Genomic DNA, 24504 nt, shown 5'->3' on the forward strand with positions numbered 1-24504 from the left:
TTAAATATATACTGTGTTTTCCTGAAAATACGACATGTCCTGATAATAAGGCCATGCCACATTTTTCAGATGGGCAAAAATGTAATCCCTCCCCTGAAAATAAGCCCCATTGACACCCCTCCTCCGGCCAGGAAGAGCGCCGCTCACTGACCTAGCAGTATCCCAAAGGCGCCAAGCCATGAGAACAGGGTAGGGGGGCAAAGGCTCATGTTACTTGGCACCTTTGGGATACCGCTAGATCGGTGAGTAGTGCTGTGCCTAGCTGGAGAGGGGGTTGCTGGGCAGTTGGTCTTTTATGAGCGGGCTCCCGAAGAGCCGGGCACAGCCTCAGGGTCAAATGGCTGTGTTGTGCTGTTGCAGCGGCACAACACAGCAGCCATGAGGTGACCAAACCCCCTTTCCAGCTGGGCACAGTGCCATTCACTGACCTATGGGTATCACCAAGCTGCATGAGCACCTGTTCGCTGCCCTCCAGCTTCCACGGCTTGGCGCCTTTGGAATACCCCATGTCAGTGAATGGGGCTCTACATGGCTGGAGAGGGGGGTTGTGAGAGCGGCTTTTCAGCTCCCCACTCACGTGCCTCCCAGCCTCACAATGCCCTTGCCTAACTCTCCCTGCAGAGCCAGGGCACTTCCGCTGCCACCGCCGCCTGCCACCGCCGCCTGCCACCGCCACCACCCCAGCATGGCTTTTTCTGCAGCTTCCAAAGCATGGAGGTAGGATGCAAAGTCTTCTGAAAGTTGCCACTCTGGGAATATGCTCTATGGTTGTACACTCTGGGAGTGTGCTCTGCTGGCAGCCAGCCCACAACCATAGAGCGTACTCCCAGAGCGGCCGCTGCCGGAAGACTTGGCTGCAGATTTCCAGAGTTTGGAAGCTGGAGAAGAGGTTATGCTCGGAGCAGTGTGGCAGCGTGGTGCCGCTGGCACCCTGGCCCTGCAGGAAGAGATGGGCCAGGGCATGGTGAGGCTGGGAGGCACACAAGCTGGGGTCAGAACAGGCGCTCCCGCAACCTCCCTTTCCAGCGGGCAGAGCACCATGCACTGACCTAAGGGTATCCCAAACTCCAAGCCATGGGAGCTGGGGGGCGGGCAAAATGCCACATGGCTTAGCGCCTTTGGGATATCACTGGGTCGGTGAGTGGTGCTCTGCCCGGCTGGAAAGGGACATTGCTAGATGGCTGCTCATGAGCATGGTCACCTCTTGGATGCTGTGTTGCACTGCTGCAACAGCACAACACAGCAGTTTGCCCCTGAGGCTGTGCCCGGCTCTTCGGGCACCTGCTTGCAAGAGAGCAGCCACCCGGTAACCCCAAAACAATAAGTCCACCCCCGATAATAAGGCCCAATCAATATTTGGGGGGGGGGTCAAAAGAAAATAAGACCCTGTCTTATTTTTGGGAGAACACGGTATTCTGACAACTTGTTGGGAGCAGCTGATATGACTCTGTTCCTCCCAATAAAACTATCTAAACTTCACTGTCTCTTAGTCCTCTGGAATGCAGTCCCACCCTCCTGGGAATTTGGACTATATTTCACCTTACTAATAAAAATATGTATCAAAAATAATCCCTGTGTTTAAGAGGCTGATAAAATGGCTACTATAATTTACATAACACCATATTCTTGGTATCTCATGTTAGAAAAATGATTGACATTGACTATAGATATCTGACAAAAATGGTTGAATAGCTATAATTTTATATACCTCCAGGTTAAATACATTCGAAATGTTCCTGACTTTGATACTGATGAATTCTTTGACAGATGTGCAGACTACCTGAATCAGAATCACATTTGTGACAGTTTTGGTGAGTTCTTCAGGAACATTGAGATTTGGAATTATTTCTCAGCTCATTTATTGTTACTATTCTATTGCATTTGATTTTCTAACCTAATTGAAATAATATCGCAGTGATATAGGAAAGTTTCATTCTAAAATTTATTAGAGATTTAGTTTGCTTTGCCCATTAAAATATAACAGCATTTGCTTTATATCAAGAACAAATCTATACAACTAACTATATGAAATTGGCAGTAGAATGCTGCTCCCAACTACAACTAACCAACTATAAAAATAACCAGAACTTCTTTTGGTTATTTGTGTTTTGAATATATAGAAAGGGCAGTGAAAAGTGGACTGTAAAAGCTGCTCACATTTCAGAACTGCTATGGTTGCTATATATTCAACTATATTAAATTGAAAATATGAGAGAATTCACAACTCTTTTCAAATAAAAAATAGTCAAAAATGATGGCACCACCACAACTTAAACATGCACATACACACTTTCACAAACGCACACATTTACATACGATGCCAGAATCACATCCCTGCCCCTCTGATCATTAGCAGCAAAGCATAGAGTGCACAAATTCAACAACACATAAATATACCAATATTGTGTTTCATCAAGAGTCTCAGTTTTTTCCTCACCTTTCCTTGCCAGAGATTTTGAGAATAGCTTCTGTGTTGGGTCCAGATGAAGAACTTGAAAAACGTTTGCGAAAATATGTGATGAAGAATGTCCTGAAGAAGGTACTTCAGCAAATGCTTAGTTAGCAGTGGTTTCATATGAGTATAATTAATTTGGTGGTTTCATATGAGTATAATAACATTTTCCACAGAGGAAATGATGCTATAGGAATGGCATTATTATTTTCCATGATTTTTTTTAAAAATAAATGTTTCCTTATTATGAGAAATTGTCAATTTTCTCTGGATGTTCTGAAAAAGAACATGAGGATGGGAGATAAGGATTTCATGTTTACAATTTCCTTATAAACCTTCTTCATCAATATTTCTGGAAGTGTTGAATGAGTTTTTCCATTATGTATTTTTCCAGAATGCCAAAAAAGGCTTTTGCTTCAGTAGAATCTGATTCAGTGAATAGGAGGCTTCTCATGGAATTCATAAACATACTGAATGGCCTTAAAAAATTACTGTCTGTTTATGTTAGACACAACAGTCCCTCTCCACCCAATTGTTTCCTAGTGTAGAGCCTTTAGAAGAAGGATCACCTGCTGTTCTGCTTTCCATCTCTCTATTCTATTATGATTACATACATAAAAGGGTTAAAACTGGAATAATGAAAGGCCACTCCTTTGGGACTATGCATGAGAAGTACTCAACTTATTTCCAATGATTCCTGAAAGTTATGTGATAGAGATTCAGATAATGTAGATTGATTCTGGTGGCTCCTTTTATCTCTTGGGAGTTCCTAGAATCATAGGGCTGGAAAGGACCTTTGAAGTTTTCTAGTGCAGACTCCTGCCTAAGACAGGAGCTGTTACTCTATCCTACATAAATAGCTGGACAATACTTTCTTGAAGACCTCCAGCAATAGAGCAAACACAAGCCAGGAGGCAAGTTGTTCCATTGTTTAATTGTTCTTACTATTCAGAGGTGGGTTCCTACCAGTTCAGTAGAACTGGTAGTAAAAATCGGGGCTGGCTCTCCAAACTGGCAGGCTGACCACGCCCTGAATTGGTCTCCTGGTCGCTGCTTGTGTCCATCAGATGGCAAGCTGATTGGAGCTGGGAAGCGGCTTGCTGGCAAAGAAGTCTCTCAGCCACCTCTTTGAGGGCCAGAGGATCGGAGGCTTCTTTTCCACCCAGCTGTTGGCTGCAGAGTGCCAAAAAGTCCTCCAGCCAGTGAGAAAAAAGCTGCACATGTGCGAAGATGGTGGCAGCAAGTGGAGGTCTTTTTGGTGCCTTGCGTCATTGGCTGGGTGGAAAAGAAGCCTCTCGGAATGGGGGACATGGCCAGCATTGCAGCAGTATGCACTCGAAGCTTCGGGGCTCTGGAGAAGTGGCAATATTCTGCTGTTTTGGGGACCCCGTCGGAGGTCAGAACCATCTTGTAGGGACGGTGAGGAATGGGGGGCACTGGTAGACATGAATGGGAGCATAGCAAACCCCCTGGAGTGCCTGAAATATCTCCCAACCCAGCGGCAAGGAAGACAGCTATTGCGAGCTGTCAAAGTTGGGGCAGCCACATGAAGAGAGAGGAGAAAGCATGCTGGAGCATCTGGGTGAGATCGTGATACTATCTTGGGATACACTGTATTCAAAAACTTTTTTTCCTCCCCGAGTGACTGAGAACATAAAAAGAGAAGGCAAAATGGAGGGGGCAGAGTGGATTCTTGACTATGTCTCCGCCCCCAGAAGCAGTGGTGGAGAAGCAAATGCTTTATTTATTGATTTATTAAATATTTTTGGAAGGATGGTTTCAACAAATAGAAAGCAGATTGGACAGTTGATTGCTATTGAAATTTTCAAATTCTGATATTGAAAGAATCCGGAACTCTGAGGCTGCTTTTGGATATATTTTTTTCCTTACTCGTTTTTCCCATTAACAACAGTGTCATCTAGTGGTAACAGAGAGAATATATTAGCTAAAGAATAAAGAGAGGTTAGAAAGAATGACCTTGGACAATGCTTAGTGACTTGGTAAACAGAGTGGTGATAAAAATTACCTCCTAAGAAGACATAACACCAGCCGTGGACTTATCTTTTGTGGTATTTTCTCTCTCGCTTTTCTGGCTACAACTTTACAGTTTTGGAACTGTGGAGCTTTTGCTTGTATTAGGACTGGAAGCTATTTTCCTTAGGTGGATTTGCATTTAGATTTGCAGTATATACATCTTTTTTCAAACCAACATTTTTTTTGTTTTTCTTTTGCCACTCTCTACTTATTGGGCTTTTTTTTTCTCCTGCCAGAGCTGGAGGGAATAAGGGGGATTAAAGATTTATTTTTATTTTGTAATTGTGGTCCATTTTTTTGCTATTCTTTTTTTTCATTGGAGTTTGGTTTTTTTGGTCTTCTCTTTATTATAATTGGATTAGGATAACAAGAACCCGAAGCTTGGTCCATCAGATTTGAAATAGACAGATTTTGGATACTTGGAGGGTCGACCTTCAAAATCTGGATTATATATTTTTTTCTTTTTTTTACATTTGGATTACAAAAATAAATTATCAAGATTAAGAAAATAACAGCATATTCTTCATCGACAGCAACAACCTCCAGCCCCACAACACAAAAATCATCAAACACAACAACACAACAAGATAAAAACAGTATGGAGTTAAAGAGTATGTTACAGGCTATGCATGAAGACCTCAAAGAAAGAATGAATAAAGTGGATGAATATCTGAAAGAGGTTAAAGAGATAATGGAAAAAAAACGAGTGAAGACTGCAGAAAGTGGAGGAAAAGATGGAAACAACAGAGAAGAAAGTGGAGGAGATGGACTATACATTGGCAATAACAGATAAAAATCAAGATAAATATTTCTTGGGAAATGGACAAGGCTCATTTTTATCTAAGATTTCAAAATATTGAAGAGGAAAAGGGAGAGAACCTAGCAGAAAAAATTGCAGAGATTTTAGCGGATGAACTGGAAGAAAGCAAGGGAAAAGTACCAAGTGGGATTGATGAAATATATAGGGTCCACACAAGGCACGCTATAAAAAATAAATTTTCCAGAGAGGTACATGTAAGGTTTACTGAGCAAACATTGAGAACAGAGATCTTGCAGGCTGCAAGAAATACTATGATAAAATATAAATCTAGAGAAATAGTAGTCCTAAAACAAGAAGGGTGCATGATCTAAGAAGAGAATATCAATTCCTGACCAAAGACCTAATAAAAAAGGAGTCAATTTCAGATGGTTAATACCAGAAGGGATACTAGTAACTTGGCAGGAACAAAGACACAGGCTGGATACAATAGAGAAAGCAGAATTATTATATGAACAATATTTTGGACTACAAGAAGAGAGATTGATAGAGGAAAGAGAAACAAAATTGCAAGAAGAGAAGGAGAAAGAACTGAAGGAACTAGGTAAAGAACAAAAAGAAAGGGCACAAAGAGAGGGAGGACTCACTCTTGGCAAAGACTGGTGGGCAAAGGCTTTTGGACCGGTGTGTGACTGGCCTGGAGGGTGGGGGAAACCCCAAAAGGCTTGAGAGAGGTAGTACGTCCCCGGTTCTCTGGAGTTCAATCGGAAAGATTCCCATAGAGGTCTCAGAGACGGGCTGTTTTTTGCAAAAAGGAGGTGTTTTTGCCTCCCCTCAGCCTTCAGAAGCACTCTGCAGGCTTCAGCAATGCTGGGGGAAGGCAAAAATTCCCCCATCTTATGAAAAATAGGCAAAAAGGGCAATTTTTCGCAAAAATGCAGGCGTTTTTGCCTTCCCTCTGCATTGCCTCAGCAGGGCTGGGGGAAGGCAAAACTATCTTTGTTCTTTCAAAAACCTGCCATTTTCTGCCCATTGTTTGCAAAAACGGGGGCAACTTTGCCTTCTCTCAGCCCTGCTGAAGGCTGCAGTGTTCCTGGAGGCCAGGAAGGACAAAAACTTTTTTTTTCTTACTGGGTAGTTTGCAGATGCTCCCTTAGCTCCAGTGAGACTGGAGGCCCCTCCCTGTCAAAACTTTTTGCCACTGTTTCGATAGGCATGGCTTGGTGGGGGGGGTGTTATGTGACTGAGTGTGTGTGAGTGATGTCAAGTTGACCACACCCACTCAGTCACATGCCCTCCCCTCTATCCACGCCCACCAAACTGATAGTAAAAAATTTGTAACCCACCCCTGCAGTGACGTGCAGTCAGGGGAGGCAGGGGAGGCACAGCCTCACCGCTCTCATCATGAAAAGAAAAAAAATGTAAAAGGGAAAAGGCAAGTGCTGAGGTGAGGCTAGCTAGCTGTTGCCTCACCGTGAATGACTGCCTAACTGTTTAAAAAACCCTCTAAAAAGCGCCCTCTACTATGAGGCAGGAGAACTGCATGCCTCATCTAATCTGACTTTTTAGGTGTTTTATGATCGCTCGAGCAGAGTTAAGCAAGGGTTAAAAGCCTAAAAAATCCCAAGGTAGGTGAGGCACGCAGTTCTCCTGCCTCATAGTAGAGGGCGCTCATTCTTCCTGTGACTCAACTCTTCCTTTTTTCTTCCCTTCTCACTTGCGATACAGTGATAATAAAGGGGAGCACAGAGATGTACCTTCATCTCTTCATTGATTTCCCTTTTTACAGGATGAGCCAGCTTCTTGCTTCTTTTATTTTCTGGATGTCTCACTCCTTTCTCCATTTCTGCAATTTTTTATTTTATTTTAGTTTTTTGTTTGGTGTGCATGTGTGTGTGTGTGTGTGTGTGTGTGTGTGTGGCGCGTACACGTGTGTTTATGTATCTACTTTTGTGGAGATGAAATGGCTGCTGGTATTATTTGGGAAAAAGCTTTCGGGGGGAAGGTTGTGGAGAGGAAGGGAGGGAGGACGGGGGTGGCTTTTAGCGCTGATTTGCTTCCCTCTCTTTTCTCTCTCTCTCATTCTCTCCCTTCAGCTCTCTTTCATTTCTCTCTCCCTCTCCCCCTTCTCTCTCTAATTTGTTTCCCTCTCTTTTCCCTCTCTCCCATTCTCTCCTTCCAGCTCTCTTTCATTTTTTTTTCTCTCTCTCTTTCTCCCCTTTTCTCTTTCATCTCTTTCTTGCGCGTGCAAGCCAAATACCCCAGGATCACGGTGGCGGGGGACCTTCTGCTGCGCTGTGGAGAAGAGCCATGCTGTGCAGGAGACTCCTCAGCACTAGACTCAGGTCAGCGCGAGCCACTGTCCCCTTCATGTTGGCTCAGGAAAGAGGGGAATGGGACCGCGGCTCACACTGACCTGAGTCTAGCGTGAATTATATTGTCAAACTCAAAAGGTTTTTGATACTTAATTGTCATTATCGTCATCATCATCATCATCTCTCTCTTTCCCTACCCTTGGAGGGACTGTCCCCCCTTGTAGAAAACACAAGGAACTTCTCGGCTCCTTGCTCCCCCTCAAATCTCTTTTTTTGTTGTTGGCCACTGGTGGTAACTGCATATGGTCCTTGGAGATACGCTCTTGCCCGCCACCCCTTCAAAATACGCAAGGACGGGACAAAATGGCACAGATCCTTTTATTAAAACCCCCTGTATTACAAAGGCATTTTAATAAAAAGATTGTGATGACGTCAGTGCCTCACCAGCCATAAACCTCACCGCACGTCACTGCACCCCTGTTACCATTAGGAAATTTCTCATTAGTTTCGGATTGGATCTCTATAATCTAATCTCTCTACTCATTGTTCCTTGTCCTCAGGTGCTTTGCAGAATAAGTCAACCCCCACCTCTCTGTAGCAGTCCTTCATGTACTCATAGTCTTCTCTTCATTAGTTAGACATACCTAGTTTTCTTAACCCTTCATCATATAGACCCTCTATCACCTTTGTTGCTCTCCTCTGTACTTTTTCTAGGGCCTCAGCATCTTTTTTGTATCACGGTGAGTAGCATGAGGACAAATTCTATGACTGTGGCTATCTTGAATGGGGTGATCCCCATGCTACTATAGACTGCATCATTATATGTGGAAATGGAGATTTTACAGTATCCTTGTCCTGGAGCGGGGTGGAAATGGAGATTTTACAGTATCCTTGCCCTAGAGCGGGGTGGAAATGGAGATTTTACAGTATCCTTGCCCTGGAACATGGTGGAAATGGAGATTTTACAGTATCCTTTTCCTGGAGCAGGGTGGAAATGGAGATTTTACAGTATCCTTGGCCTGGAGCAGTGACGTGTGGTCAGTAGAGGCAAGGGAGGCAGGGCCTCACCTCTCTTCATGGAATAATAGTATATAATATTATATACTATATATAATATTATATACATCCGTCCGGCCGCGCCCGGGAGACGCGGAGGGAGAAATGTTGTCAGCGCCTCCAGATGACGAACCAGTCGCTTGCTTTCGTCATCGGGAGGCCGACAACATTTCTGCCTCCGCGTCTCCCGGGCGCGGATGGACGAAGGTAGCCAGAATGGCGCCAAAGCAGTCCGGTGAGCGAGCGAGGCAGCGAGATCTTCGGTCACTCGTCCACCGGACTGCCTTGGCACCATTCTGGCTACCTTCGTCCATCCGCGCCCGGGAGATGCGGAAGCAGTCCGGTGGACGAGTGACCGAAGATCTCGCTGCCTCGCTCGCTCGCTCGCCGGACTGCTTCGGCGCCATTCTGGCTACCTTCGTCCATCCGTGCCCGGGAGATGCGGAAGCAGTCCGGTGGACGAGTGACCGAAGATCTCGCTGCCTCGCTCGCTCGCTCGCTCGCCGGACTGCTTCGGCGCCATTCTGGCTACCTTCGTCCATCCGCGCCCGGGAGACGTGGAGGCAGAAATGTTATCAGCCTCCCGATGACGAAAACAAGCGACTGGTTCGTCATCTGGAGGCGCCGACAACATTTCTCCCTCCGCGTCTCCCGGGCGCGGATGGACGAAGGTAGCCAGAATGGCGCCGAAGCAGTCCGGCGAGCGAGCGAGCAAGGCAGCGAGCGAGGCAGCGAGCGAGGCAGCGAGCGAGGCAGCGAGCGAGGCAGCGAGCGAGGCAGCGAGATCTTCGGTCACTCGTCCACCGGACTGCTTCCGCATCTCCCGGGCGCGGATGGACGAAGGTAGCCAGAATGGCGCCGAAGCAGTCCGGCGAGCGAGCGAGCGACGCAGCCTGATCTTCGGTCGCTTCCAGAGCCGGAGCGGGATGGAGCAGCCATCGCCTTGGAAGTGAGTCGCGCGGACGGAGCTTTGGGGCTGAGGAGAGAGGCAGGGACGGAGGGAGTGGGGGGAGAGGAGCCGCCCCCCTCACCCCCCAGGCAATGGGGAAAGCTTTCCCGAAATGGGGGGGTGGTGTCGCGGGAAATAAAAAGGGCGCGCGCTGGGGGGGGACGAAGGAGGCTTTGGCGTGCCTTAGAGGCGGGCGGGCAAGCAACGAAAGGAGCAGCGAGGGCGGGTGGTGGCTGCAGGCGGCAAGGCTTGAGCGGGGTGAAAGGGACTGGTGCCGGTGGAGGAAGTAATGCTACGCCGCGGTCCCCTTAATGTTCACTCAGGAAGGCGGAGAACGAGACCACGTGGTCTGCACACGTGGTCTGCACACGTGGTCCCATTCCCCGCCTTCCTGATGACGTCACCAGCCTCCCCAGCCATAACCCTCACCGCACGTCACTGGCCTGGAGTGGGGTGGAAATGGAGATTTTACAGTATCCTTCCCCTTCCATGCCCACCAAGCCACACCCTGTCCGCAGAACTGGTAGTAAAATTTTTTGAATCCCACCACTGGTCAGGAACCTGTTTGATCCCCCACTTGTTGCAGAGTTTTCCAGTTGCTGTCAGGATGACTTTCCTGTTGTTCACTTCCTGTTCTTTTTCTATTTGTTTTTTCCTGCTTTTTGTTCCATTTTATTTTTTATACTTGTGGAAGTTTAATAAATAAGCATTAAGCTGCATTTTTGCTGGCTGAACTGAGTGACATTTGTGCTTGGTCTGATCTGGATATAGGGATTAAATGGGCATGTGCAAGCTAAAGTGGAACTCATTTATTTTTACAACATCTTAGAGATCATTGTCTATAGAGATTCTCAGTCATTCAGATCATGGTTGTCCCAAAGGTTCTTTTCAAAAGTCAACTGGACTTTGTTTTTCCTTGAAGATGTTTCACTTCTCATCCAAGAAGCTTCTTCAGTTCTGATTTAGAGATAACTCTTGTACTATGCTATTTATTTATTTATTTATTTATTTATTATTTATTTATTTATTTATTTATTTATTTATTTATTTATTTATTTATTTATTATTTATTTATTTATTTATTTATGATCTCACTTTTATTATATTTTATAACTAATCAAGGCAGCAAACACATAATACCCTCTCTTCCTATTTTCCCACAATTGTTTTGTGAGGTAGGTTGTGCTAAAAGAGAGTGGTTGGTCAGTCAGTCAGTCCCAAAACAAAACAGATATTGTTTTATCTTTTCTTCAGATACTTCCTCTTGTTTGTATAACTGCTCATAATATTTCTGCACAATTCTTTTCTTTTCCTCATTTCGATAACATATTGTTCCTTCCTCATCCATCAGTTGACTAATTAGCTTTCTCTCTCTCTCTTTTCATTTTGTATGCTAACCATCTTCCTGGTTTATTTGCAACTTTAATTGAAGAATTAAAGAAATTTTGCCTAGAAGTTTTTATTTTACATGCCAAATTCCCTTCAATTAAATGCAATTTATGTTTTTTGAAATCCATTTGATTTTTAATCCTTTTGCTTCATGTATCCTTCTATAATTCCATCTCTAACTTCTTATACTCTCCTTCCAATTCTTTTTGAATTTGTCTTTTCTTTTTATTCTTTTTTCCCAGATAAGTCATTGCCAACCCTTGTATATATGCATTGCACTGCACATTTTGTAGTGAGGTAACTTCTTTTTTATTTTCTCTAAAGAATAAAGTCAAGTCCTTCTCCTTATACTATTGAAACTCCTTTTCAATTAATATTGTTTGATTTAATGTCCATCTTAATCTTTTCTTCCGTCCCTTCCAAATCATTGTGATTGTGATCTGCCCATGTGCTTACTTCAATGTTTATATCTTGAACATTAGCTAATATATCTGTTGACATCTACATCATATCTATTCTGGACCATGACATATGTCTATTTGAATAAATGTGTATCAATTTTCTTTCAGATATCATCCTCTCCAAGTGCTTGGAGACTTAATTCCTCAACTTCTCATTTTTCTTTGTGGTTTTATAATCCAAATCTGCATCTGTTTCTGCATTGAAATCACCAATCATATTCAAATTCTATTATTTTCCTGTGTAATCTTCTATAAAAATCTTCCTGGTTATTATTAGGTGCATATATTGCCACCAACAAGATTTGTTTATTGTTTAATGTTACTTCCACCATTAAAATCCTTCCTTCTTCATCAGCAAAAATTTGTTTAGATTCTATAGTCTTTTTAATGTATAATGTTACAGCTCTTTTACTTTTGTGTGTCAATGCAGTATATAATTCTCCCAGTTTTGAATATTTCAAAAAGTTTTGTTTTCTAACGTGAACTTCTTTTAAGCATATTATATCCATCTTTAATTTATCCAATTTGGGAAAAAGTATTTCCCTTTTTATTGTCAAATTTAGTCCATTTATATTTATCGATATTGTTGTGACCCAGCAGGATCCTTTGCAACTGCTGAGCGACTCCGATAGCGATGAACCCTGGGAGTTGGCTATGGAGGAGGTGGAGGACCCTGGGCAGGGTTCAGAAGCAGAGCAGGGACCAGAGAGGCTGGTTGGCCACCAGGAGGTGCCTGAGGCATGGAGCAGTGGGGAGGATCAGAGGGAGTTGGTCTCTGATGCCTGGCAAAGAAGGGTGGAGAAACGAAGGCAACAGCTGCTCCGGAAACAAGCTCATAAAAGATAATGAAGCTCAGTGGTTTGGGCGTGGCTCCTCTCAAGAACGTATATAAGATGGGACTTGGGAGAGGAAGGTTGCAGGAATCAACCACTCTTAACAGTATTAAGAAGGATCATCTGTCTGTCTGTTCTGTTTGATTTGGGTTGCTGCTAACTATTCATGTATGTATTTCTTGCTTGGGCTTGCAGCCAACAGAGTTGTAATTTTTGTGATTAAAGAGAGTGGCAAACAGCCAAGCCTGTGTTGATGTTTATTGCTGGATGAAGTGGGGTCAGAACAGATATGACTTTTATTTCTTCTTCCATAATTTACTTGTTAATAGATTTTGCTGATCTAGTCATTCTTGGCTCTCTCTGATCTTTGACATCCTTTGCTCTTGACCCTTTTCTTATTGTTCTTTCCTCTCATTCTTTTTGCATCTCTCTTGTTTGTTAATCTTTTTCTTCCATAGATTCCTCCTGATTTTTAATCTCTGTTTCCTCCCTCAATCTCTCTTCCTCTTGAGATCCCAAGTATTGATTGTAAAATAATTCCACTTTGTCTAATGAGTCTAATCTACGTCTTTGTTCCTGCCAGTTCACCAATATTCCTTCCGGTATTAACCATCTAAAACTTCTTTTTTGATCAACCTTTTTGTCAAAAATTGATACTCTTTTCTCAAATCTCTAACTCTCTTGGGATCTGTTTCAATACCACTATTTCTCTGTCTTTATATTTTATTGGATTATTTCTTGCTATCTGCAGAATCTCTGTTCTTATTGCTTTCTTGGTGAATCTTACATGAACTTCCCTATGGAAATTATGTATGTTATGGGAAGTTACTTCTGCCAAACACTCTGCCATTATCTCAGTTAGGTTCTTCCCTTTCTCCTCTTCCGTATTTTGAAATCTGAGATAATGATCTGCGCTATCCATTTTTAAAGAGATAATTGTTTTTCCCTGTTTTTCCTGATTTCTACCTGTTGCCATTAATCTATTGTCTAACTCTTTCACTCTTTGTTGACTCTGCTTTTTCTTCCACCTTTTGTATTTTTTGCTCATTTTTTCCATCATCCCTTTAACATCTTTCAATTCCTCTTCCACTTTTCCCATTCTCTCGCCCAAGTTGCGTATCTTTTCTATGAAGTCTTCATGTAACACTTTTATCATCTTTTTAAAGCTCCTGTTACATAGTATTGGTTTTCTCTTGTAATGCCATGGTATCCAGTGTCCTCTGTGTCATTGGGCTAGCAATCGAAGCAGGAGTTGAAGATGTATGTGCTGTTGTTTTCTTCATCTTGTGTTTTCTTGTAGTTATCTTGCAATTTATAATCCATCTGATTTATACTCCAATATAGTTGTCATCCAGCTATTTAATCCAGCCCATTGGGAGGACAATGTCAAAAGGTTAAAAAGAAAAACCCCAAAAAGAGTGGAGAGGAAAGAAAAACTGCTCTCCAGAAAAGGAAAAGGAAAAGAGATGAAAAAACAGGAGAAGAAAAAGAAAGAGAAACAAAAAAATATTGTAACTAAAGAAAGAAAAAAAGAAATGAAGTCCAAATACAACAATTTTCTTCTTCAGTTTCTTCTCACCTTAATCCATTAATAATTATTGGCAAAAATATACACAAAAAAGAGAGAACAAACCCAAAAGTAATCCAAAAGAGAGTCAAAGATTAATGAGGAAGGAAAAAAAGACTTCATATCTCAAAAAAAGAGAGAAGAAAATAAAATAAATAAAATTCTATGCTTTATAAATCCAACACTTTACCAATCAGGCTGTCAGGGTTCCAAATAGCATCCAAAATTAAATCAGACTCCAAGGCAAATTATTGCTCAAAGTTCCAATTTATTAAGAGAGCCATATTGGCACATCTGGGAAAACCCAAATCTGAAAGCTTCCCAGTTTTCCCCACCCAGTTGAAAGTTCAGGATCTTTCCCCCACATCCACAAGTCCAATGCATGGTTCAATCTTCCATTGCCATGCTGGCAGTTTCACACATCCAGTTCTGGTCAGGTGCATAGGTATAGAGACAAAGAATGACCTTGGCTTTGTAGAAATGAATTTTATTTTGGCTACATTTAACTCTGTACAATCCCCCCTTCCATTTTCCCACAATAGAAAAGGCATAGTAGAATAATAGAAAGTGTGGCAGGCCAAAGATCCAAAAGGAATATGGCTGCAGGCCTGACACAGGCTTTATCCCAGTCAAAACTCTAACAACAAGAGCAAAAGAAATGTCTGCCAAAGAAAGAGAAAAAGAAAAAGGAGGGGAAAAATAATCCCACCATCTAAAAAAAATAAAAATAAAAGATCCATTTAAACTTTTTTGTTGTGGTACTTGTTTTGCAACCATATCCGTTGTTGTTATAGTATTTTCCATTTTATTTTGTATTGTTTTTGAATATCTTTGATCTAGGAGGGATTTTTTTTTGCATTCCACTGGGTTTTCCCACCATTCTTTCCAAAACTTCAAAGCTAAGTTTGAACTTGACTTTCATCAAGTGACAGGTAGAAGAGGTGTTGGTTTCTTCTGAACTGGACATTTTCACGATAGTGTTTTATTTGTCCTTCATATCTTTCAATTTTCTTTGCTGTTGCTATTACACGTGGTTTTAGTTCTTCCATGATTTCGTTATTGTTTTTTCCTCCAGGTTGTATTTTTTTTGTCAACTATTTTTCAGCTTTTTGTTCTTTAGTTTTCCCTCTTTCAAGTACTTCAAATTGCTGATATCTCCTCGTAGTTTTTTAATTTTATTTTCAAGTTGAATTTTCCATTTTGGTGTTCCAGTGGGTTTCTTTTTTGGCATTTTATAACCCAGTTCTGCAGTTAAAATGGTAGCTGTGCTATACATTAGTTGATTGGTTTCAAATAGTGTGGTAGATAGGATGGAAGATAAAATGTTGTTCACGGCAGTTAACAGATCTTTCACTCAGTTGCTATGCAGTTCACGAATGGCAGGCAGTCTTTTTCTTTCTATGGTTTTTTTGATGTGGTTTTCAATCTTTTCTTTCAGCAATTTTGCTAGATTACTTAGCTCTACACTTTCGAGTTGTTGCACAGGAAGAACTTTATCCTGTATGTTAGCTTCTTCCACTGGCTGGTCAGTTTGTTCAGGTGTTGGAACAGTTTCTTCAGCTTGTTCATCATTACATATTTTCTTTTTAGCCAATATTTCTAGATGTTGCATTCTGCATCTGTGAAAAGTCGATTATGGATGATGAAATGTCTTTGATCTATTAATCTTTGTTCAATTACATCACTTTTTGGATGTTTTCCTTCCACATTCACATCATTTTTTTAAAATCCCCTGGTTGTTAGTTTTGCTTGGTAGTAACATTTGAAGATTTCTCAATTTTCTTTGGTTGTCCAAGTTTTGTACTTTTGTTCCAGTCGTTTTGCGGTAGCAGTAACAACTGAGCCCTGTAGCCCATTTTTTGACAGATGTCCAGGAGCCATAGCATCTGATGTGGCCCTTATTGACCCAGGTGATGACTGATCCAGTGTGGAATTTTGTTGATTTCTTATCATCATTGGTGATGGTAAGTGTCTTGGTTGGTTCACGGTGACTGAACCACTACTGATCTGAAGATAGTAATCCCATAACCATAGGGACCACACTTGATAGCCGTCCAGGCTCAGCCACAGCAGCCCACTGCCTGTTTGGTGTCAGGAAGGCAGGTTCGGGTATGGGGTGGGGGAAGGAATGCATCTCAACTGCCCGTTTGGTGTCAGGAAGGCAGGATCAGGTCCTGATGATTATGATTATGATTAGTTATTTGTTATTGTTATTATTTAATCTTCAATTCAATTCACAGTCTAGGACTGGTAAAAACTTAACAGTTCAAGTCATTATTATTATATTAGTTATTAAGTAAGTATCATCAATTATACTCAAAGTACTCTATAATGGAATGTTATTATTTTAGTGTATTGCATCTGTATTTTATTCCATATTTTATTTAAGTAAACATTTTAATGAATTAGTATTTTAATACTTTACTAGGATGTCCATTCATCCATCTCAAGGTGGTGAACATACTTTATATTCCTGCATCTTAATTTTGTCACAACCACCACCCTTTGAAGTGGGTTGGGCTGGGAGCAGAGGTAGGTTTCTGCCAGTTCCTCCCAGTTTGGCTGAACTGGTAGTGGAATTCAGGCCTGGGTTATGCCAGTTCTGCTGGCATGACCCAGGCCTGCCATGCCCCCGAACTGGTTCCTTCAGATATAGCAACATTGTAAAACACCAATAGAAGAATATGTATGAGTATAATTAATATTTGAGTATAATTAATATTTGATTATATTAAAGCTGAGATTACTACAAATATTTAGTACATATACATACACATTTATTTGAAATACATTTGTAGTATCAAACGGAAGTAAATTCCTGAGTGTTGATTAAATACATAAAAATTATTCATGGAACAAAAGGGTTGCTCTCATTAATTAATAGGATGCTGAATAATAATCTTCAGAATAGTTTTTACTGAAAAATCACAAGGAGTTTGGTACAGTTAAGATTTTTGGTATCATTAAAGACTAATGGTATTCTAATCTAAAACCTAAAACTAAGAATCATATGAAATTATAGATAAATCACAGAATGATACCTTACACGATTCCTCTTTTGCTTTTTATGATAAAATATTTTTCCTTGGTCTTTAAAATTAAAACTTTATTTTTTTCATTAACTAGTATAGAAAATAGTTGTAAGAAAAATTATGATAATCTGGTGATAAAATGTCCACTTTGAAACCCATTTTTAAAAAGAACTTCTATATTATGAAAATAGCTAACTTTCAGTTTAGGATAGGATACTTGAATATAGTTTTATTCTCCTCAAGTGCCTATAAAAAGTTAATGCTCTTTTACTATTTTCTAGATAGATGATAACCAGCCACTGGAGTATTTGTCAGAGCTACGTCCTGTTACTGTTGTTTTTGTGAATATGCAGTTTGAAGAAAATGCCAATACGAACCATGTGTGTAAGGCTATCCAGGATGCCAATGCTATGATCGCTGGAACAATATTGCCCCTTAGTGGTAACATTAATAAAGTCTTCATGTTTGACAAAGTGAGTCTCCTAAGGAGGTATTGTATCAATAGGTTATGTCATGTATCAACAGAGCAAAACAATGACTTTTCAATAAAACTAACTGATAATAGGGAAAGCATATGCACATAGTAATACTTCATTTCATCAGTTGCTATTCTTGGTTTCTATTGTTTCTATTGTTCAACTGTGTTTCTTTTATTATGTTTTTCAATACATGTATTAAATAGAGTAGAGTGGAGTGGGGAGTGGGGAGTGGGGAGTGGAAAGGAACAGAACAGAATTCTTTATGGCCATATGTGACATGCAAAGATTTTTTTCTGGTGCCTAAGCTTCACAGTGTACATACCAACAGCAAGTAATAGGTCATAAATCATTGTTACAATCATTAATCATAAGTTACAAATAACAATTTATAAATCATAAGATACCAAAAGGAGAAGATAGTAGGAAAGATGAGATGAGAAATGAGACAGTGCTGTGGGAATTAAATGTTTAGCAGAGTGATGGTACAGGGGGAAAATCTTTGTGTCTAGTTGTTTTGGCATGCAGTGCTCTATAGCAACAACCAGAGGGGAGAAGTTGAAATAGATTATATCCAGGATGTGAGGAGTTTGTAGATATTTTCTCAGTCCCCTTTCTAGTTTTTACAGTATATAGATCCTCAATGGGAGACAGGTTGGTTGTGATTGTTTTTGATAATGCCCTTTTATATGGTAACAGAGAGAGTCAGAAGTCAATGTTTCTTTTTCTTTCCCCACCCTTTCTCACTTTTCTTTTCCTATTTCCCTTTCCCCTCATTGTACTCTTATTTGCTTTTGTATTTCATAATATTGTATAACTTAATAAAAATGTTTTTTGTAAGTGATTGTTTTTTCGGCAGTCCTAACTAGCCATTGAAGTCTGTACTTTTCCTGTTTGATTGCTCGCCCAAAACAGACAGTTATTGAGCTACAAATGACAGATTCAGTAATTCATCTGTAGAACTGTATCAGCAGATCCTTGGGCAAGTTGAACTTTCTGAATTGATGCAGGAAAACATTGTGTTGTGCCTTTTTAATAATGATTTTAAAGTTAGGTGTCCATTTCAAGTCCTTGGAGATAATAGAACCTAGAAACTTGAAGATCTCTATTGTTGGTACTATGTTGTCTAATATTGTAAGAGGTAGTAGAATAGGAGAGCTTCTTCTAAAATCTACTATTATTTCTAGAGTTTTAAGTATATTTGGCTCTAGATTTTTCTGGCTGCACCACAGGGACAGTTGATCTACCTTTTGTCTATATGCAGACTCATCGGCATTTCAAATGAGACCAATGGTTGTTGTGTCACCTGCAAACTTCAGTACTTTAACAGAGGGATCTTTCAAGATGCAGTCATTGGTATATATAGAGAAGTGTAATGGAGAAAGCACACAGACCTGGGGAGCTCTTGTTTGTTTGTTTGTTTTGTTTTGTTTTTATTGGATTTATATGCCGCCCTTCTCCCAAAGGACTCAGGGCGGCGTACAACATTAAAAAACACACATTCCAAAAGTTAAAAAGAAATTAAATACATATCCAAAAAACAACAACACCAAACCGAATTTATAGGACAATGCATTTAAAAATGAGTTAAAATTAACATGCCAGGCCGGCTTGCTGGAAAAGCCAACTTTTTAGGACGCGTCGGAAGGACCGGAGGTCAGGGATTATGCGAAGCTCCGGGGCTCTTGTGCGAATTGAATGGGTATTCAATATGATTTTCCTTAACTTCACCTGCTACTTCCTATTCATTAGAAAGCTTATAATGCACCTACAAGTGTGGTCAGGCACAGCTATCTGAGTCAGTTTTGACAGGAGGATTTCAGGAATGCAGAGCTTAAGTCTACAAAAAGAACCTTTACATAGTTCTTTAGATGTTGCAAGATGTAGTGTATGCCTATTGACAGCATCATCTGCTGATCTCTTTGCATGGTAGACAAATTTCAAAAAATCTAGCAGCAGATCTGTGATGGCTTTCAGTTGGCCAACACTAACCTTTCAAAAGTTTTATTAACTACAGATTTCAGAGCCACCAATCTGTAGTCATTCAACTCCTTGATAGAGAGTTTCTTGGGCACTGGAATGATAGTAGATCATTTGATGCAAGAAGGAACATAACACATCTTTATTAAAGATGCAGGTGAATATGGGGGCCAGTTGATCAGCACAGACTTTCAAGCAAGAGGGAGTTACCCTGTCTGGCTCTGGTGCTTTTCTACCTTTTTGTCTGTGAAATAGACCTTGCACATTTTTACTGTGGTCACCTGAGGTGGGGGCCCCAGAGGGATGGAGTCAGGTTTAGGAGACTTGGCTGATGGAGAGGGTAGTGGTAGTTGACAGTGGTCTCCTCTCAAACAGTAGAACACATTCAGTTCATTTGCTAGTTGCCAATTCTCTTCAGCAAAGGAGGGGGGTCTGCTATAGTCAGTGATATTTTCAGACTTTTCCATACATTTGCTGGTTCATTTCTGGAGAGCTGATTCCTCAGCTTTTCAGAGTAGCTTCTCTTTGCTGCCCTGACTTCCCTTGTAATACATTTCTGGCCTGATTGTACAGCATTCTATCTCATTTCCCGTAGGTTTCCTCTTTGCCATGGCATAGATGTTTGAGCTTAGCGGTGAACCAAGGTTTATTATTATTGTAGATGTGTAAGGTTTTGGTCTTCTAATGAGAAGGAAGGAGTCACTGGAGAAGAGCCTGATGCTGGGAAAGATTGAGGGCAAAAGAAGAAGGAGACAACAGAGAATGAGGTGGCTGGATGAAGTTACCGAAGCAGTAGGCATGAGCTTAAATGGACTCCAGAGGATGGTACAGGAAGGCCTGGTGGAATGTTGTCCATGGGGTTGGACATGACTTCACAACTAACAACAACAAGGTTTTTGTTGGTAGTAAATAGTATCAGTGAGTTTATCCCAGTCTGCTGAGGCAACTTCACAAACATTCCAGTCTATGAAGTTGAGGCAAGCCTGTAGCTTTAGCTTTGCTTCTTCACTCCAAGACTTCACTGTTTTAGCTATTGGTTTTATGATTTTAAGTCTTTGTCTATAAACAGGTACAAGGTGAATCATGCAGTGATCAGAATGTTCCACAGCCGTTCTTGGTATGTTGAATAGCAGTGGTCTAAAATATTCTTGCCTCTGGTGAAGCAGTTGACATGCTGAATGTATCTTGGCAGCTCCTAGCTTAGGTTAGCACTGTTAAAATCTCCTAATACAATGAGTTGGGAGTCTGGATAGCTCTGTTCAGCCCACAGGATTTGGTCAGTTAAGGTTTGCAATGCCTTATTTATGCAAGGTTGGAGTGGTATGTAGACCCCAACTAGAATGAATGAAGAACATTCTTGGGGAGGAGGAATAATAGTGTATGCAAGTCATGAATTGAGTCGCTAAGTCCACATCACAAAATTTCTTTAGTGTATGTAGTGACATTTTTACACCATTGGTTGTTAATATAAAAGCAGTTACCTTCACCCTTATTTTTACCAGACGTTTCTGCAATTCTATCTGTTCTTTGAATCTGAAATTCTGGGATTTGCAAGCAGCTATCATTAATCAATGACAATTAATTTAATTAATAATTAAATAATTAATTTACAGTGCTATATTATAATTTTACTTAAACTACTATAGGATAATGTACCTTGATCTGAGAAACAGCATGCAACACTAAATAAGTAAATGTGTTTTATGAATTGTACTTACCTATTCTTTGAAACAGTGTTCGCTGATGTACTATTTTCTCCTTCCCCAAAAGGGCTGCACTTTTCTTTGCATCTTTGGTCTTCCTGGTGATAAACAAGCAGATGAAAGCACAAATGCTCTTGACAGTGCCCATAAAATTCATGTTTTTTGTTCCACAGCACTTATGAAAGTAAAGTAAGTAAATGAGAGTGTGATGTCACCAACATATATCACATGTAGTGCTCAAGCCAGAGATGGTATTCAGCTGGTTCGGACTGGTTCGGATGAACTGGTAGTGGAAATTTTGACTAGTTTGGAGAACCAGCAAATACCACCTCTGGTTGGCCCCGCCCTCTCGCCTCCATCGTTCCCTGTCCTATATTCCCTTGTTTTTTAGCTTAGCTGATTCGCCCAGCAGAGGGGATTGCTGCGCCTCAGCTGAGCTAAGAAACAGCTCAGCTCACCAGTGCTGACACTGAGGTCGGTCTTTGCATGCTGCACGCACACACAAAGTGTATGCTAGGCAAGCACGCATGCATGCACAAAGTGCTCTCTCATAAAACCAGTAGGAAAAGATTTGGAATCCCACCACTGGCTGAAGCTCCAGCTTTCTATATCAAGGAATGCCATGTTTGCATCCTAGTTCTAATCCTGTATTTGTAACATCATGAAGAGTTGTATCAGCTAAGACTTGGGTTTAGGTTTTAGGGAAAATTATTAGGACACATAAGCAATCTTTCATTCTATGGTTTGTTCTCTGTCCTACTTATGCAGGACCTAACTTGAGAAATTGAGTCAGTTAATTACAAGTTTATCGCCCACTCAAGAATAGCACTGTGAAGTGTACTCTCTAGAGTTGTAGGATAGACATCTGCCTCATCCTTCTTCCCTTCCTGGATATTTTTCCCCTCCTTCCTGCAACAAAGTGCCACGATGAAAATACCATGGAGGAAGAATATTGGCAGTGAAGCAACCAGGGCCGGATTTAGATGAAAAGAGGCCCTAGGCTATTCTACTTATGGGGCCCTTTCACCTCCCATTTTTAAATTTGTAAATTACATGAGAGATAATAAAATACATCATTACTGTGATATATATCAATATATTAAATGAAACATGTTGCAATTGGTACTAACCTTTATAAAAAATGTGGCACAGATAATAAATAAAAATAAAAGGCCCCTCTTGATCTTGAGGACCTAGGCTGAAGCCTAGTTAGCCTATAGGAAAATCCGGCCCTGGAAGCAACTGACTACTACAAACAGTTTGAGGGGCTGAGCTAGAAGTTGTGTAAAAATTCCCCAAGTGACAGGAGGATTTTAAAATTGTACTGTTTTATCCTTCAAATGAGATTTGGTCTATTTTTTTGAAGACTTTGATACTGTCTTTTTAGATACGTTACATACTTGCTAAAAGTATTTTAATCCTATACAGGGCTCTTCCTTATGTCTGAGATAAAGTCTTATCCACCATTCCTTGAGACAACAGCAAATTATATCATTGTAGAATTTGCTACTTCTATTGGGAACCCCTATCCTGCCACAGATACTCATTAGCGCTCCTCTTGCTGCATCAATCAATTGTCAGTGAATTGTTTCAGACTTAACTAGCATCCAAATTGCTATGGTTAGTTGCTTCTTAAAAAGAACTAACCCTAGAGGAGCTATGCTAGGATTACTTAGTTATTGACTTCATCAGGTATGAGTTGAGGATGAAGAAACATCATAAAGACATCATAGAAAAAAGTTGTTGGGATTTGTTCATGTTGTGGTTATGGTCTATATGTTCCAAAAACAAGGCAACTTTTTATTTAAAACTAAAATTTCCCATTTTAAGAAAATAGACAATTCATCCACTGCCATCAACATCATTTCCCCAAGAATATGCCCTCCTTTCTGTATTAAGGGTATAGTATGAAGGAGAAAGATGGTCTGGGTATCTTCAGAAAGATAAGATGTTAAGGTGACATCTTACCCATTTATTTTTAAGAAACATCCATTAGGTTTTCTGCATGAGAAAACGGATGCATCTCTCCTACTTGTTATACTTCTGTGTGCAGATTGTAAGTGCATTGCTTATGTAACTAAAACTGCATCACCTGGCACAAAAGGAAGATTATAGAAATCTTTACTGAGGCAACCCAAGGTTTGTAAAATTACAGAAAATCTTAAAAATCACACAAAATCAGAGAAAATTGTAAAGTAGCTCAAGCATAGCTAAGCATCCTCAATGGGTAATGGATGCACTATAGGCATGGCTTTGAGGAATGGAACAAAAGCTAGGGATGGTACAAAATGAAGATGCTGGGATTCTAAGTATAATTTTTTATAGATTTCATGTTGGATAGACAATTGCAGGTAAGTCATTGTCCCAGGAAATCTAAAGAAGCTTAGAGGTCCAGTGCAGCATATCATTTTCGAGATATGTTTTTGCTCTCTTTGCACATTCAGTTACTTTTGTTCCATTTTATGTTGTAGGATTGTTTCTATTGGGGTCACTGGTGGGCCAGTTTTCTGTGGAGTGGTTGGTCATCGTGTGAGGCATGAATATACAGGTACAGTTGTAATAAATATAAATGTTAGCAATCACATAAAGTACTGGAAATAGATAGTAATAAAGTAATATAGTACATATAGTACTGGAAATAGATAGTAATAAAGTAATATAGTACATATAGTACTGGAAATAGATAGTAATAAAGTAATATAATACATATATATGTAATATTGAAAATAAAATATATTTCCAAAGCACCAAATGGCAGGACAAGAAACAATGGGTGAAAACTAATCAAGGAGAGAAGCAACCTGGAATTAAGTAGAAATTTCCTAACAGTGAGAACAATTAACTAGTGGAAGGGCTTGCCTTCAGATGTTGTGGGTACTCCATCACTGGAGGTTTTAAAGATGAGACTGGCAGCCACTGTCTGGAATGGTATAGAGTCTCCTGCTTGAGCAGAGGTTTGGATTCCAAGGTCCCTTCCAATTCTGTCATGCTGTTGTTTAAAACATTTATATAGTGGCCCATCTTATAACAAACTCCAAAAATAATTGCTGTTATTATAAAACATCTCAAAGCAGCAGAAGCTATTTAGATCTTGTGGATAGAAAACTCTGTAACCAGGATGCCTTTGCCCAGAAGTTTAGTTCTGATGTGTATCAAAATTTGAAGAACCATTGAGGTTCAGAATGATGACTTCCCAACTTACTGATAATGCTGGTTTTGGTTTTGGAAGAAAGATTATGATGCTAACGTTAGATACTTGTTCTAACTACAGTGGTTTTCACCAAGGTCCTCTGTTCCGGTGGGAACAGAGGTTTAATCCTATTGGTCGAATCCTATAAAAGGGCTGCTGTCAGACTCAACCTTCGCTGGATTGTTCTCACTTGTTGTACTTAATAAAGAGCTGTTGTTACCATTAAGCCTGTGTGTGCCTATCCATTATGCAATCTAACACTGGTGACGAAGGTGGGACGGGAAGGCAAGTAGGCGAACCGAAAAGAGCA

The 24504-nt window shown here is 40.6% G+C and overlaps 1 protein-coding gene across 1 annotated transcript in view; it reads left to right on the top strand.

Moving 5' to 3' along the window:
• The window catches only part of ADCY10 (adenylate cyclase 10), a 219639-nt gene that overhangs the window by 51013 nt on the left and 144122 nt on the right, over window positions 1-24504 (top strand). Inside the window, exons 6-10 of the mRNA XM_081946448.1 lie at window positions 1715-1811; window positions 2451-2539; window positions 17127-17318; window positions 21072-21193; window positions 23476-23552. Coding sequence (XP_081802574.1) covers window positions 1715-1811; window positions 2451-2539; window positions 17127-17318; window positions 21072-21193; window positions 23476-23552 — 577 coding nt within the window. The remainder of the gene's footprint in view (window positions 1-1714; window positions 1812-2450; window positions 2540-17126; window positions 17319-21071; window positions 21194-23475; window positions 23553-24504) is intronic.

This window comes from Natrix helvetica, assembly GCF_964273705.1.
Source record: "Natrix helvetica genome assembly, chromosome: 3".
Classification (NCBI taxonomy): domain Eukaryota; kingdom Metazoa; phylum Chordata; class Lepidosauria; order Squamata; family Natricidae; genus Natrix; species Natrix helvetica.